At 44.8% G+C, this 13,020-nt stretch overlaps 1 protein-coding gene across 3 annotated transcripts in view; it reads left to right on the forward strand.

The window, feature by feature from the left end:
* Nucleotides 1-13,020, forward strand: part of kcnh4b (potassium voltage-gated channel, subfamily H (eag-related), member 4b) — a 77,939-nt gene that overhangs the window by 34,071 nt on the left and 30,848 nt on the right. For all 3 annotated transcript variants that reach the window (XM_073918294.1, XM_073918295.1, XM_017358510.4), the window contains 4 exons: nucleotides 1,629-1,786; nucleotides 1,994-2,201; nucleotides 5,187-5,381; nucleotides 7,209-7,408. In XM_073918294.1, the coding sequence (XP_073774395.1) occupies nucleotides 1,629-1,786; nucleotides 1,994-2,201; nucleotides 5,187-5,381; nucleotides 7,209-7,408 (761 nt within the window). The remainder of the gene's footprint in view (nucleotides 1-1,628; nucleotides 1,787-1,993; nucleotides 2,202-5,186; nucleotides 5,382-7,208; nucleotides 7,409-13,020) is intronic.

The raw sequence follows: 13,020 nt of genomic DNA on the forward strand, positions 1-13,020 counted from the left end.
TGCACTGCAGGGGAAAAAAAAACATTTAATCATGAAGGCTCAGTATGTATTTGTAGCCAACTAAATCATTTTATAGTAGGCTATTATAGCTAATATAAATACATACAGCATGTGTTGCCTTCATTATAAGGCTTATATAAGGCTTTTATTTTTTTGCGGCTCCAGACATATTTGTTTTTGTTTTTTTTTTGGTCCAGTATGGCTCTTTCAACATTTTGGGTTGCCGACCCCTGGGTTAGGGTGTTGAAACTCTGGGTGCTGCGCCATTCTCCCTAACACAGAGATGCGTGCACTTTTTCAGCTTTGTCAGTTCAGTTCCCCGTTTGGCGAACCCTGCAGAGTTCCTCCGAGGCCCCCAGCATCTGACTCAGCGTAGAGTCCCGTTACGTTGTTGGCATGCCCGCTGGTCAGCCTGCGTTCTGGGTAGAGGTGCCTGCTATGTGTGATCCCCTGTTGGCGATCCCATAAGCTCACTCAACCACGGTTTAGTTCCCCCTTTTTTAAGGCGGCCTCGTGTCTTCCCTCCCTGCTAAACATGCTCTTACATGTACTCCCCCCTCTCGGGGCTAGTCCACAGGTTGTCACCAGGTCTCCCCTCTCTTGGGTAGCAGGTGATCTCTGCAGCGTCCTCCCTATCGGGACTGAACGCTTTCCCAACGTACTGTTGTATTCAAAACCTAATTTTACTGGGTTGCTGCGACTCCCCGAAAAATATAGCTAAGCCTGAACAGATAAGTAAGGTGAGTAAGGGCCAGGGGACACGTTGGAAGACTGTGTCTTGGGGCGTTGTTGGTGCACTTGCTCTACTGTGTGGCACACTCTTCGCCAGGGATGTGGTAAGGTTCTTTCATTGTGGCATTTTCCATAAATTTCCCCATAGTGGAAGTTTCCACATAGCATTGGAGTTCCCCATTCGAAGGGGAACGCTACGGTTACTAAAGTAACCATATCGAGCATTGCACTAGCTGTGTCTTTATAGTATGACTGATTGTCATTGACGCCAGCTGTGCACGCTGACGCAGCCAACTCATTGGCATTCCATTGACCCGATTTTATACTCTTTCAGATGATTGTTTTTTTTAACAAGTTTTTTTACTCAAATTCACAAGGCTAAAAGTGCCCGTAGTTGAAGAATGGCCCATCAATTCTGTTTTCACTGCACCATGTCTTTATATTCTATATTGTACAATATTTCTGTAAGTGACTCGATTTTTGTATAAGCAAGGTCGGACTGTCCTAATTAAAAATCAAGGCATGATCATACTTTGTTTTTGTAAAATAAGCATGGAGGCCTTTCTATATAAGCCACTTCTAAAACCAAATTATCATCTAGAAGTCAAGTTTTAATTTGTTATTCCTAAAACTTGGATAGGCCACAAGACTTTTATCAGGTAGTGTAAATTGTAAACATATTTTAACTGTCACTTTAGAACAAGTGTATGTGTCCTTGCTAATGTATTGATGTATTTATTAATTGACCTTTTTAATGTACCCAAGACAATTTTCTGATTGGAAGTGTATATAAAAACACAAAGCAGCAAAATAGTTTTCTCAGCTTTGATAAAAGCAAGAAATGTTGTTTGAGCAGACTTGTGCAGCAAAGTCATTATCCTACCTTTTACTTTCAGACATCATTCTTAACTTTCGCACCACCTATGTGAGTCAATCAGGACAAGTGGTGTACGAGCCTCGCTCCATCTGTCTGCATTATGCTACCACATGGTTCTTTGTGGATCTGGTGGCTGCCCTGCCCTTTGACCTGCTCTATGCATTTAATATTACTGTTGTAAGTTCACGTGTGAAAACTTTGTTTATTCCTTAAATATATGGTAGAACCATCATAACTGTGATGGTGCTGTATCATCATCTACACTTTGATATTTCCCATCACATAGAACATTTAGCATGTTTATTCATACATTTTATTTGAAACATATTCAAACAGATTACTTATATAGACTACTGACATCAAACATTTTTGTTCTTCTTCAAGACATCTCTAGTGCACCTGCTGAAAACTGTGCGATTGTTGCGTCTGTTGAGACTCCTGCAGAAGTTGGATAGATACTCACAGTACAGCGCCATGGTGCTGACGCTGCTTATGTCCATGTTTGCTCTTCTGGCTCACTGGATGGCCTGCATCTGGTACATCATTGGGCGAAAAGAGATGGAGACCAATGCAAGTGGAGCCTGGGACATCGGTGAGTTGCTTAGTGCATTGCTCAAAATATATGAGATGTTTCATTGGAATAAACACTCAGTTAGGAACAGATTTTTAACTGTCGTCATAGTGTCACACTGATTCTTATTCGGGCCAAGAACACCAACCTGTCAGATGGGAAATGTTCGTCTGACAAATGTATAAATGACCAGTGAATGTCTTTATGCACTGAAAAAAATGACTCACTGAGTTTACTAACATTTTTAAGGTAAGTGGTTGCAAGCAATTTATATGGGCTAAATTTAAACAAACAAATTAAGTTGAACATTACTAAATTGTTACTAAATGGAAATCCAATTAATCATTTTTGTCATTATGTTTAAAGGCAGCATTCCTTAGTGGGAATCCACATAATCAGTTAATAACTCCAAAATCAGCTGTACAATACAATAGAGAATTAGGGGTTACACTTTATTTTAAAGTTTCCTTTTTAAAGTTTCCTACTTTATGACCATAATTTCACTGTATGTTTAATTTTATTTCATATTAACTATGTACAGTTGAAGTCAGAATTATTAGCCCCCCTTTGAATTATTATAATTTTTTTTATATTTCGCAGAGCAAGTAAAATTTTCACAGTAAGTTTGCTAATATATAATATTTCTTCTGGAAAAAGTCTTATTTAAATTATTTCAGCTAGAATAAAAGCAGTTTTTATTTTTTAACACCATTTTAAGGACAAAATCATTAGCCCTTTTAAACTATATTTTTCCGAAAGTCTATAGAACAAACCATCATTATATAATAACTAAACTTATTCAGTTTTTGTAGTAGGGGTGGGGAAAACTATTGATAAAACACAATGTTGAAATATTTTTATGACAATATTATATTGATTCATGAATGCTCATATTAATATATATCACCAACATTTTATTGTACCATTATTTAGTTTAATATTAATACCCACTTGAGGGTTGAGTTATTTTAACTTCTGGTTATCGGTGTCACCTTCAGCATGCAGCAAGTTAGTAAAATAAAGCTAGAACACTGAGAAAAGGTGCAACAGGTTTTCATTAAAACGTTGGTCAGTTTCTCTGCTTTAAAATCCATTCAGCATTGCAGCAATAAATTAAAGTGAAACTGATAAATGTTTTTCTTTAGGTAAAGCTGCAGACATAATTTGAAGTTCAAGCATTTGCAAAAAAAAAAAAAAAAAAAAGTTGACAGTAAAATATATAATGGGGACTGGTGATTTAGACCACTATTTTGTATTATGCTAAACTTGAACTTAATTACTCACTCACTTTACTTCGGCTTTATCGCTGTTAATTAGGGTCACCACAGCGAAATTAACTGCCAATTTTCTGCCATATTTTATGTAGCCGATGCCCTTCCAACCGAGCCCTGAGAGTGCATTTAGGAACGCCCGGTACTAGGAAACACCCATACACTATCTGTCACAAAACACACACACATACACTAAAGACAGTATTTTATCCAATTCAGCTGTCCAAACAGAAAAACCTTCTGGTCCAGCTGGGACTCGAACCAGCAACTTCTTGCTGTGAGACGAGAGTGCTAAACACTAACCCATTGTGTCGACCTTTATCTTAATAAATTTCTTTAAAAATAAATAAATAAATATTGGCCTTTAGACACACATAGATTTTTGGTGATATATTGTTTGTGTCTTAGTGGGAAAAGAATTCATGTTATTGGAAAGTAGTAGTCTGTGAGTGTATTTTGTGCCTAAGCAATGGAAAATGATCCACAATTGGATCTGCAAGAACTGCAAGAAAAGTTTTGAAAAAACTGAACACTGAAACTGAATAGAGGCTTTTAGACATTGTAAAAAAACTGTAAAAAGTCCAAGTTGACTACATGTGCCCATTTCACAATTGCAGTTATTCAGCAATTTTGGCATATATGATGCTGGGAAGAGCGCCTTGGAGCTGATTGTGGCTCTGTCTGCCATCATGCTGTTGGGGCTTTTGTACAAGAGCCTTCAGTGCTGGCTAAAACACTGTGTCCCACAAGTAGCTCTGTTCAGAGGAATATGCTACCCCACACAAAATCCATATCACCGTGTGCTTAGAATTTGAGTCACTCCTGTAATGGTGGAGCTACTCTCCAGTGGGTCAGCATTCAGCAGTGACATTTGTATTAAAATGATCCATATTAAACTGAACTTCAACAGTGACATTTATGCTAAACTGATCAGAATTTATTTTCTTTAACTGCCCCACCAAAAAATTACTTTTTTGGATTGCATTTCCAAACTCCTAATGTCGCTATAACACACTTAACACATCCTATACCAAATCAGCCTCTACCAAATGGATGATATGTCGGTTTATGGTAAAAGTACCAAAATTAATACATATACTATGAAAAATCTGAAAATATGAAATGTAGGACCAATTTATTAAAAAACATTATCAAAATAAAACATTTTTGAATACTAAATCAGCTTTATTTTTTGAAGTATGACAAAAAATATTTCAGATTCTCATTTAGCATGTTTTCTTGTTTTGTTTTGTTTTTTACAGTAAAACCCAAATCAAGTTTAGTAGTGCAACAGGATTATGTTTGTTTCATTTGTTTGTAAACCAACAATGCTGTGTAGTGTAAACCATAATTTAAAACAGTCATTCTTTAAATGACTTTAACAGTCATTATTTAAAACAGTCAAAATATGGTCAACCATTTTTTTAGAGCAGGCAAGTAAAGGGTTAACTAGAACTACACCAAAATCCTCCCACTACTTTTTTGCTTGTTTGACTTGCTGAAATGTTCCACAATCTGAAATATTGTTTTGGTTTTTATTTCATTTTCTTAATCTAATTTAAGCTAATTTGACACATTGACAACATCTACATCTACATTGACAACATCTAAATGTGCTATAAAAATTAAAGATAAGTTTTATGAGTTTTATTTACCTAATAACTGCCATGTAAGCTTTTAGCCAACATGTGACATAACAGAATAATGACATTATTATTTTTTTTCTTTCTCCCAGGCTGGCTGCATGAATTGGGCAAGCGTTTGGACAAGCCCTATATGAACAGTACATTTGGTGGTCCCTCAGTTCGCAGTGCCTACATTGCCTCTCTGTATTTTACCTTGAGCAGTCTGACCAGTGTGGGCTTTGGTAACGTTTGTGCCAACACTGATGCTGAAAAGATCTTCTCTGTTTGTACTATGCTTATTGGAGGTAAAAAGAAAATACCATAGTATTCTAGAGAGTTCTTTTCATTAAAGTAGCTCACTGGTATATCTGATTTATGCATTCATTCTTGACATTACCACTCTTGATTTGACAATTTATAGTTTTTGTTATGTTTTTCCAATCAATGGAATTTTATAGTGTTCACTATTTTTTTCTTCTGAAAAAAAACAACTTTTTTTTTTTTTAATTAAAGCAGATTTATTTTTTTTATTTAAGATTATTTAAGGTCAATATTGTTAGACCTAGGGTTGTAACGGTATGAATTTTTCACGGTATGATAATCGTCTAAAACAATACCACGGTTTGACGGTTTCGCGGTATACGGTATGTTACAAATGTTACAAAATAATAGAACAGTGAAGCAAATTTGACTTTTTCCAAATAATATATTTTTAGTTACTATAAACAACACCACTTACAATGAACAAATAAAAAAAATAAGAAAATAATAAATAATGTGTCAAAGTCCAAATAAAGTCCAAATAAACATGGTGCAAATCCTCAGTAAAAAATAGATATAAATATTTACTATACTATAAATAGTTACATAACGAAACTAGATTCAATATGGAACATCCTTAGGTTTATGTGCCAGCATGGATATGGTTGTCTATCGATATGGATATGGATATGGTTGTCTGCAATGCAGACAAACAGCTGCATCTTCATTTGCGTCTTTTGAAAACCGCAAGAGCAGCAGTTCGTCTTTGCTGTGTCACTGTTTTGTCATGTTTCTGTGCTGCTGTGCATGCAAAAGTACTTAGTATGAGAATTATTTCATGCAAAACTTTTTTTTTTTTGCGTTTTATTTAGCCGCGCATAAATGTATGCCTATCTCTCATTCCGTGTTGTTCAAAAAGCTTGGTCCACAAACAAAAGCGAAACCTATGCTTATTGGTTGTGATATAGCGAGTTTGAACCAATCTGGGCATGGAGGAGGGACAATGCATCAATGTATCATGTCTGATTTGTCCGGAGACACAGTGACGAGCGTTTCTTTGTCAAATCAGCGTTGTCAAATGTTGATGACGTAACCGCACTGATTCCGGAGCCTCTGAAAGTCCGCGAATGTTATGTGATACAGCACTGGAAAGCTGAGATTCTCTTCTTTATGCCAATCTTTGAATTGTATGAATCGGATCAGCGGATCAAAAGTTATTAAACATTTAAGAGCAATACTTATTTTTAGCCGCGGGCGGCTGTCTCGGTCTTTAAGGGTTAAAACCGTTGATATGCAATTGTTCATGGTATGATAATCGTGCACGTTCAAATCGTGGTAAACCGTCATACCGGTATATTGTTACAACCCTAGTTAGACCCCTTATGAATTATTATTTTCTTTGAAACAAAACTAATAGCTGTTGTCTAAAAACTTGCCTAATTAACTTGGCTAGTTAACCTAGTTAATACTTTAAATTGCACTTTAAGCTAAATAATAATAAAATTAATACTAAGCAAAATAACTATTAAAATGGCAAAAGATTTTTTTTTAATTTAAAGACATTTAAAGTATTATATTTAAAAATGTGTTGAAAAAATCTCTCTGCTAAACATCACCTTTTTTTTTGCTCAGGAGGGCTATTAATTTTGCTTTAACTTGTGCATGTTCTGACATTGTCTTCTGTGATGTGCAACTGTAATAATATTCAGCAATCTTTGAAAATCTAATTCTATGTCTAACACAATAATTATCACTATGTGAACATGAGTTACTCAGACACAAGTCAGAACCTTTTATTGTTATACAGTAGTGACAGCCACAAGCCGGGTCACTGACTATATGTTTACCCTTACATTGTTTGTTTCATACAGCTCTCATGCATGCTGTGGTGTTTGGAAATGTAACAGCTATTATCCAGCGCATGTACTCACGTCGCTCACTATATCATACACGCATGAAAGATCTAAAGGACTTCATTCGGGTTCACCGGCTGCCACAACAGCTGAAACAACGAATGCTGGAATATTTCCAAACCACCTGGTCTGTGAATAATGGCATCGATGTCAATGAGGTAAGATGGTTCTTGGCATCTTTAAGCATTTTTTTTGTAAAATAATTAGCATTTGCACAGATGTAAGTTTGTTTTACTATGTGTGGTGTGTTAAATCCCATTTTTAAATTTGATGTGTAATTTTAACATTATTTAAAACAATACATTATACTACTTTTAAAACTAAAGAACGTTCGAGGTTACAGAAGTAACCCTTCGTTCCCCAAGGAGGGGAACGGAAGTGCCATAGAGTGGATTGATTGAAATCCACGAAATGGGAGGATTCGGTTCAGAAGCCGCTTGTCTGAAAGAGTATTGAACGGGCCAATGAAAGCAATGAATTGGCAGCGTAAGCTTGCACAGGTGTACTTCATTGCCAATTATCCCAGCATATAAGCACACCTGGAGCGAGCAAACGCCATCCTTTTAAGCTGAAGAGACTTTCAAACAGCTAAGGGACAGGGTCCTCGGGGAACGAAGGGTTACTTCTGTAACCTGGAACGTTCCCCTTCGGTTGGGGAACTTCAGTGCCATAGAGTGGATTGATTGAAATCCAAGAAATGGGAGAAGTATGGAAAGCGCCATAATGACTGCACCTTACCAACGCCCCCGATGAGGGGATAGTCAAGCAAGATAGATAGATGGCAGAATTACATATGGACTAGCCCTAAAAAGGGGGAGTACACGTAGCAAAAGAGTGGTTAGCGGAGAGGGAAGACACGGGTCCGCCCAGAGGGGGGGGAACTTAACCGTGGCGGAATAAGCATATGGGATCGCCTAGTGGGGATCACGCATAGCAGGCACCTTTACCCAAAACGTGGGCTGACCAGCGGGCAGACCTACAACGTAGTGGGCCAGCAAGTGACTCCTCCGCTGAGTCAGTGCTGGGGGCCACGGAGGAATCTGCAGGGCTCACCTGACGGGGAACTTTACTGACAGATAAAAAGGCGCACGTACCTCCGTGTTAGGGAGAATGGCGCAGCAAGCGTGTTTCAACACCCTACCAAATTGTTTCCTCAATCACCAAGGGTTACCTAATACCCTTGAGGAAACCGGCTTTACTCGCAGATTGTAAAACCTTGCAAATGTGTTGGGTGTCACCCAGCCTGCAGCTCTACAGATGTCTGTTAGAGAGGCGCCGCGTGCGCGCGCTCGAGAGGATGCGAAGCTCCGAGTGGAGTGCGCATGCACTCTCGGGGAACGCGGCTCACCTCGGCTCTGATAGGGAAAGAAAGGCATCCACAATGTAGTGGGAACTTATTTCGGTACAGCACTTCCCTGCTGCCGACCGCCATAACAGACGAAGAGCTGCTCAGATGATCTAAACTCTGAGTGCGGTCCGGATAATACGCAAAACGCGAATTGGACAATAAAGAAGGGCTGGGTCTGCCTCCTCCGAGGGCAGCGCTTGCAGGCTCACTACCTCGTATTAAAACGGAGTGGTAGGAACCTTGGGCACATATCGCGGGCGGGGTCTCAGGACGTGAGAGAAAGCCAGCCCAATTACAGGCACGAGTCACTGACCGAAAAATGCCTCCGGGTCCCCGACCCTCTAATCGATATCAACGCGACCAGCAGAGCTGTCTTCAGGGACAGAAAGATACTGAGTCGAGGATCGAAGGGATCTGACGCGGCTTGTGTAGCGAGGGTGAGATCCTAAGAGGGCATGAGAGGGGGCGGGGTGGATTAATTCGCTTAGCGCCCCTGAGGAACCGGATGATGAGGTTATGCGTTCCCACGGTGCCGCCAGCTACCGCGTCATGAGAGTGGAGATGGCAGCCACGTAACCTTGAGTGTGGAGGGCGACAGCCTGCTCTCCAGCTTCTCTCGGCGTAAAGAAAGCACAACGCTGATCTGGCAAATTACGGGGGTCTTCTCTGCGAGAGACACACCATTCAGTGAATAGACTCCACTTCAGGGCATAGGCTCGCTCGGGGAGGGGGCTCTAGCCCGAGTGATGGTATTAGCCACCGCAATCGGAGGTTACCTAAGTCTTCCTCGCGTCTAAGGACCTCCAAAGATCGGCGAGGGTGCCAGATGGTGCCCTGTCCCTGAGAGAGTAGGTGCTCTCTCGAAGGGACTGCCAGGGGAGGGCTATCGCGAGGGAGAGCTCTGACATCCAGGTCCGGTTGAGCCAGAGGGGCGCAACCAGCAACCTGTTCCTTGTCCTCCCTGACCTTGCACAGTAACTGCGCGAGCAGGCTCACTGGGGGAAACGTGTATTTGCGCATACCCCGAGGCCAGCTGTAAGCCAGTGCATCCGTGCCGAGAGCACTCGGTCAGGGAAAGAACAACTGGCAATGAGCGATCTCGGGGGAAGCAACAGATCGATCTGGGCTTCCCCGAATCGCGCCCATATCAGCTGAACAGACTCGGGGTGGAGTCTCCATTCTCCAGGACGTAAGGCTGCCGTGAGAGCGCATCGGCTGCACGGTTGAGCTTGCCTGAATATGAATGACGTGCAGCAATTTCAGCCGCGGATGACTCCAGAGGAGCAGACGGCGGGCGAGCTGAGACATGCTGCGAGAGCGCATACCCCCATACGGCTGATATACGCCACCGCCGCCATACTGTCCGTCCTGACCAGCACGTGTTGCCGCTCCAGCACCGGAAAAAAACGGTGGAGAGCGAGGAACACTGCCAACAGCTTCAGGCGATATGCCAATGCAACTGGGTACCTTTCCACAGGTCCGCAGCCGCATGCCCGCAACGCACAGCCCCCCAGCCCGTGTTGGAAGCGTCTGCTGAAACGACAACCAGACTGGACGCCTGTTCTAGAGACACCCAGGCCTGTAGGAACAAGGGGTCGCTCCAAGGGCTGAGGGCGCGGCGACACAGCGCAGTAACAGAGACTCGGTGTGCGCGCGCGTGCCATGCGCGTCTGGGGACTCGATCGTGAAGCCAGTGCTGAAGTGGTCTCATATAGAGTAATCCGAGCGGCATGAAGCGGCTGCGGATGCCATATGCCCCAGGAGCCTCTGAAATATTTTCAGTGGGACCACTATTTTACTGTCGAGCTCTCTCAGACAGTACAGCATCAGCTGAGCGCGCTCTCCGGAGAGGCGCGCTGCCATGGTGACCGAGTCCAGCTCCAGCCCGAGAGAAGAGATCCTCTGCATGGGGGCGAGTTTGCTCTTTTCTCGGTTGACCTGAAACCCCAACAGGTGGAAGTGCCGGAGCACTTTGTCTCTGTGCATAATCAATTGCTCCGAGAGAGGGCAAAAATCAGCCAGTCGTCAAGAATTTAGGTATGCAGATGCCCGCGAGTCGAAGGGGCGCTAAGGCACCCTCCACGGGCTTGGTGAGGACCCACGGAGACAGAGAGAGCCCAAAGGGGATGGCTTTGTATTGCCAAGCTCGACCTTCAAACTCAACCGCAGAAACTGACGGTGGCGAGGAAGAGTGGAGACATGGAAATACGCGTCCATCAGGTCTAATGCTGCAGACCAACCCAGAGGACGAACGCACCGGAGGATGCGCTTCTGCGTGAGCATTCTGAACGGCAGCTTGTGCAGACAGCGGTTCAAAACGCGCAGATCTAGGATTGGCCGTGACCCACCGCTCTTTTTGGGCACGATGAAGTGTGGGCTGTAAAACCCGCTCTCCATCTCGGCTGGAGGGAGCGGCTCGATTGCATCCTTCGCCAGGAGGACAGCAATCTCCTCTCGCAAGACAGGGGCGGACAGGGGGCTGACCCTGGTGAATACACACCCGTGACTTGGGGGGCCGTTTCGCGAACTGAATCGCATAGCCGAGTCTGATTGTGCGTATGAGCCACCGCGAAGAGCTGGCCCGCGCTAACCAAGCAGGCAGAGCTCTCGCTAATGGACTCATCGCTACAATCGCTGACGTACCAGCAGTGGGGCAGCGCGGAGTGGGTGTGCTGATCCGGGAAGCGCGTGGGTCCCACGGAAAAGCTGGAGGTGAGATATTTGCTCTCACTCCGCACCCGAGCTCCGGAGGGGAGGCTAGAGGGGTGGGAGAAAGGAGACCGTCCTCCCAGCGCTCGTGAGCCACTGGCGAAACGCACCGAATCTGCAAGCTAGAAAGCATAGCGTCCGAGACTGGCAGATTTCGGGCTGTCACATCCGGGGAAGTGGAAAAGTGCCCTTTCATAATGTTTTCATGGCAGTAAAAAAGTGCCGTTGGAAATGGGGCCCCGCCCTCCAGCGGGGAAAGAGCAAGTTCCCTCTTCTCCAGATGGCCTGTCCCAGGGACGCTTCGCGGTCCGTTGCCAGACTTAGCGGCGTTCTGGGCAGGGGGGCTGCCTGCTTCCGAGGTGTGTGCGGGGGCGGAGCAGCTCTCATAGGCGGGCGCCTTCGGCGAGGAGCAGGTATGAATGGCCGATAAGACATCACCCATCAACTGCTCTCTCACCGCCTTGAATTCCTGGGTGAATTCACAGACAGTGTCGCCGAACATGGCTTGGGATATGGGGAAAGTCAAGAAAGCGGACTTTGTCGACTTCGCGCATATCAGCCAGGGGTGGCGCTCCTGGATCACTAATGTGAACATCGTCCTCCCCAACGCACACGCAGCGGACTCAGTAGTCCGAAGAGCTAAGTCGGCGGCGGTGCGAAGCTCGTAAGCCTGGGTTGGACCCACCCTCGTGCAGCTCGGCCAGCGCCTGCGCTTGTTAGCGCTGTTAGGTGACTATCGCATGCAAGACGGAAGCAGCCTGGCCCGCAGCTATGTAAGCTCTAGCTCCGAGGGAGGCAGATAACTTACAGGCTTTGGATGGGAGACGAGGCGGACCCCGCCAAGAAGAGGCGCCGCGTGGATTGACCGCCATCGTGCACTCAACCTGAGGAATCGCCACATACACCCTGGCTGTTCCACCGTCAAGAGTGGTGGGGGTGGAGGGACACGCAGCACGAGCAGAAAAAAGTGCTTTTCAAGACCGCGTGAGCCTACTGTGCACCTCCGGGAAGAAGGGAACGCCCCTCTAGTCGGTCCGGCCGCGGAGCTGGGGGATAAACCATCTCCAACCCACGGCCGAAGCAGCCCGGGAAAGCACGGCTAACATGTCCGTTTCAGGATCCGTAGTGACAGCGCTCACCAGCCCGAAGGGGGCGAGCGGGTCTGGATCATCATCGGACAATGAAAGCCCACCCTCCGATGCCGCGGTGGACGTCTGGTCTCCGGTGTCATCGGGCGTAAGGGCTACCATCTGTTAGACGGATCGCTTCCCCCGCCCGAAGCTTGGATGGAGCGCTTAGAGGAGCGGGAGGTCCGCGGGCCAGTGGGCGACGGATTATCTCTCGCTGAAGCCCTCAGATCTGCCCGAGTGCCCGCTGCAGAGCAGGGGACAACTGGGGTGGTTCGCCCTTTTGCAAAGGCTAGCCGCGATCTTTACTGCGCAACAGTCATGGCATCGCAATGACGACATGAACTGCCCGCGAGCAGCGCATTAACATGCTGGACCCCCCAGACATGTAACGCAGTGCCCGTGCCCATCATCCGAGGACAGGAAACCACCGCATCCAGAAACGCACAGTCGGAGCGCCGTCCTGAAAAGGATGTGCTGCACGACTGTGTTGCTCTTTCTGTGAAATTTGCAACTTTTTACGCACCGCTCTGGAGGACCGGACCCAAAAAACGCCAGGCAAGGGAAAAACCCAGCTCGACCATCT

The sequence above is a fragment of the Danio rerio genome, chromosome 12, assembly GCF_049306965.1.
Source record: "Danio rerio strain Tuebingen ecotype United States chromosome 12, GRCz12tu, whole genome shotgun sequence".
Classification (NCBI taxonomy): domain Eukaryota; kingdom Metazoa; phylum Chordata; class Actinopteri; order Cypriniformes; family Danionidae; genus Danio; species Danio rerio.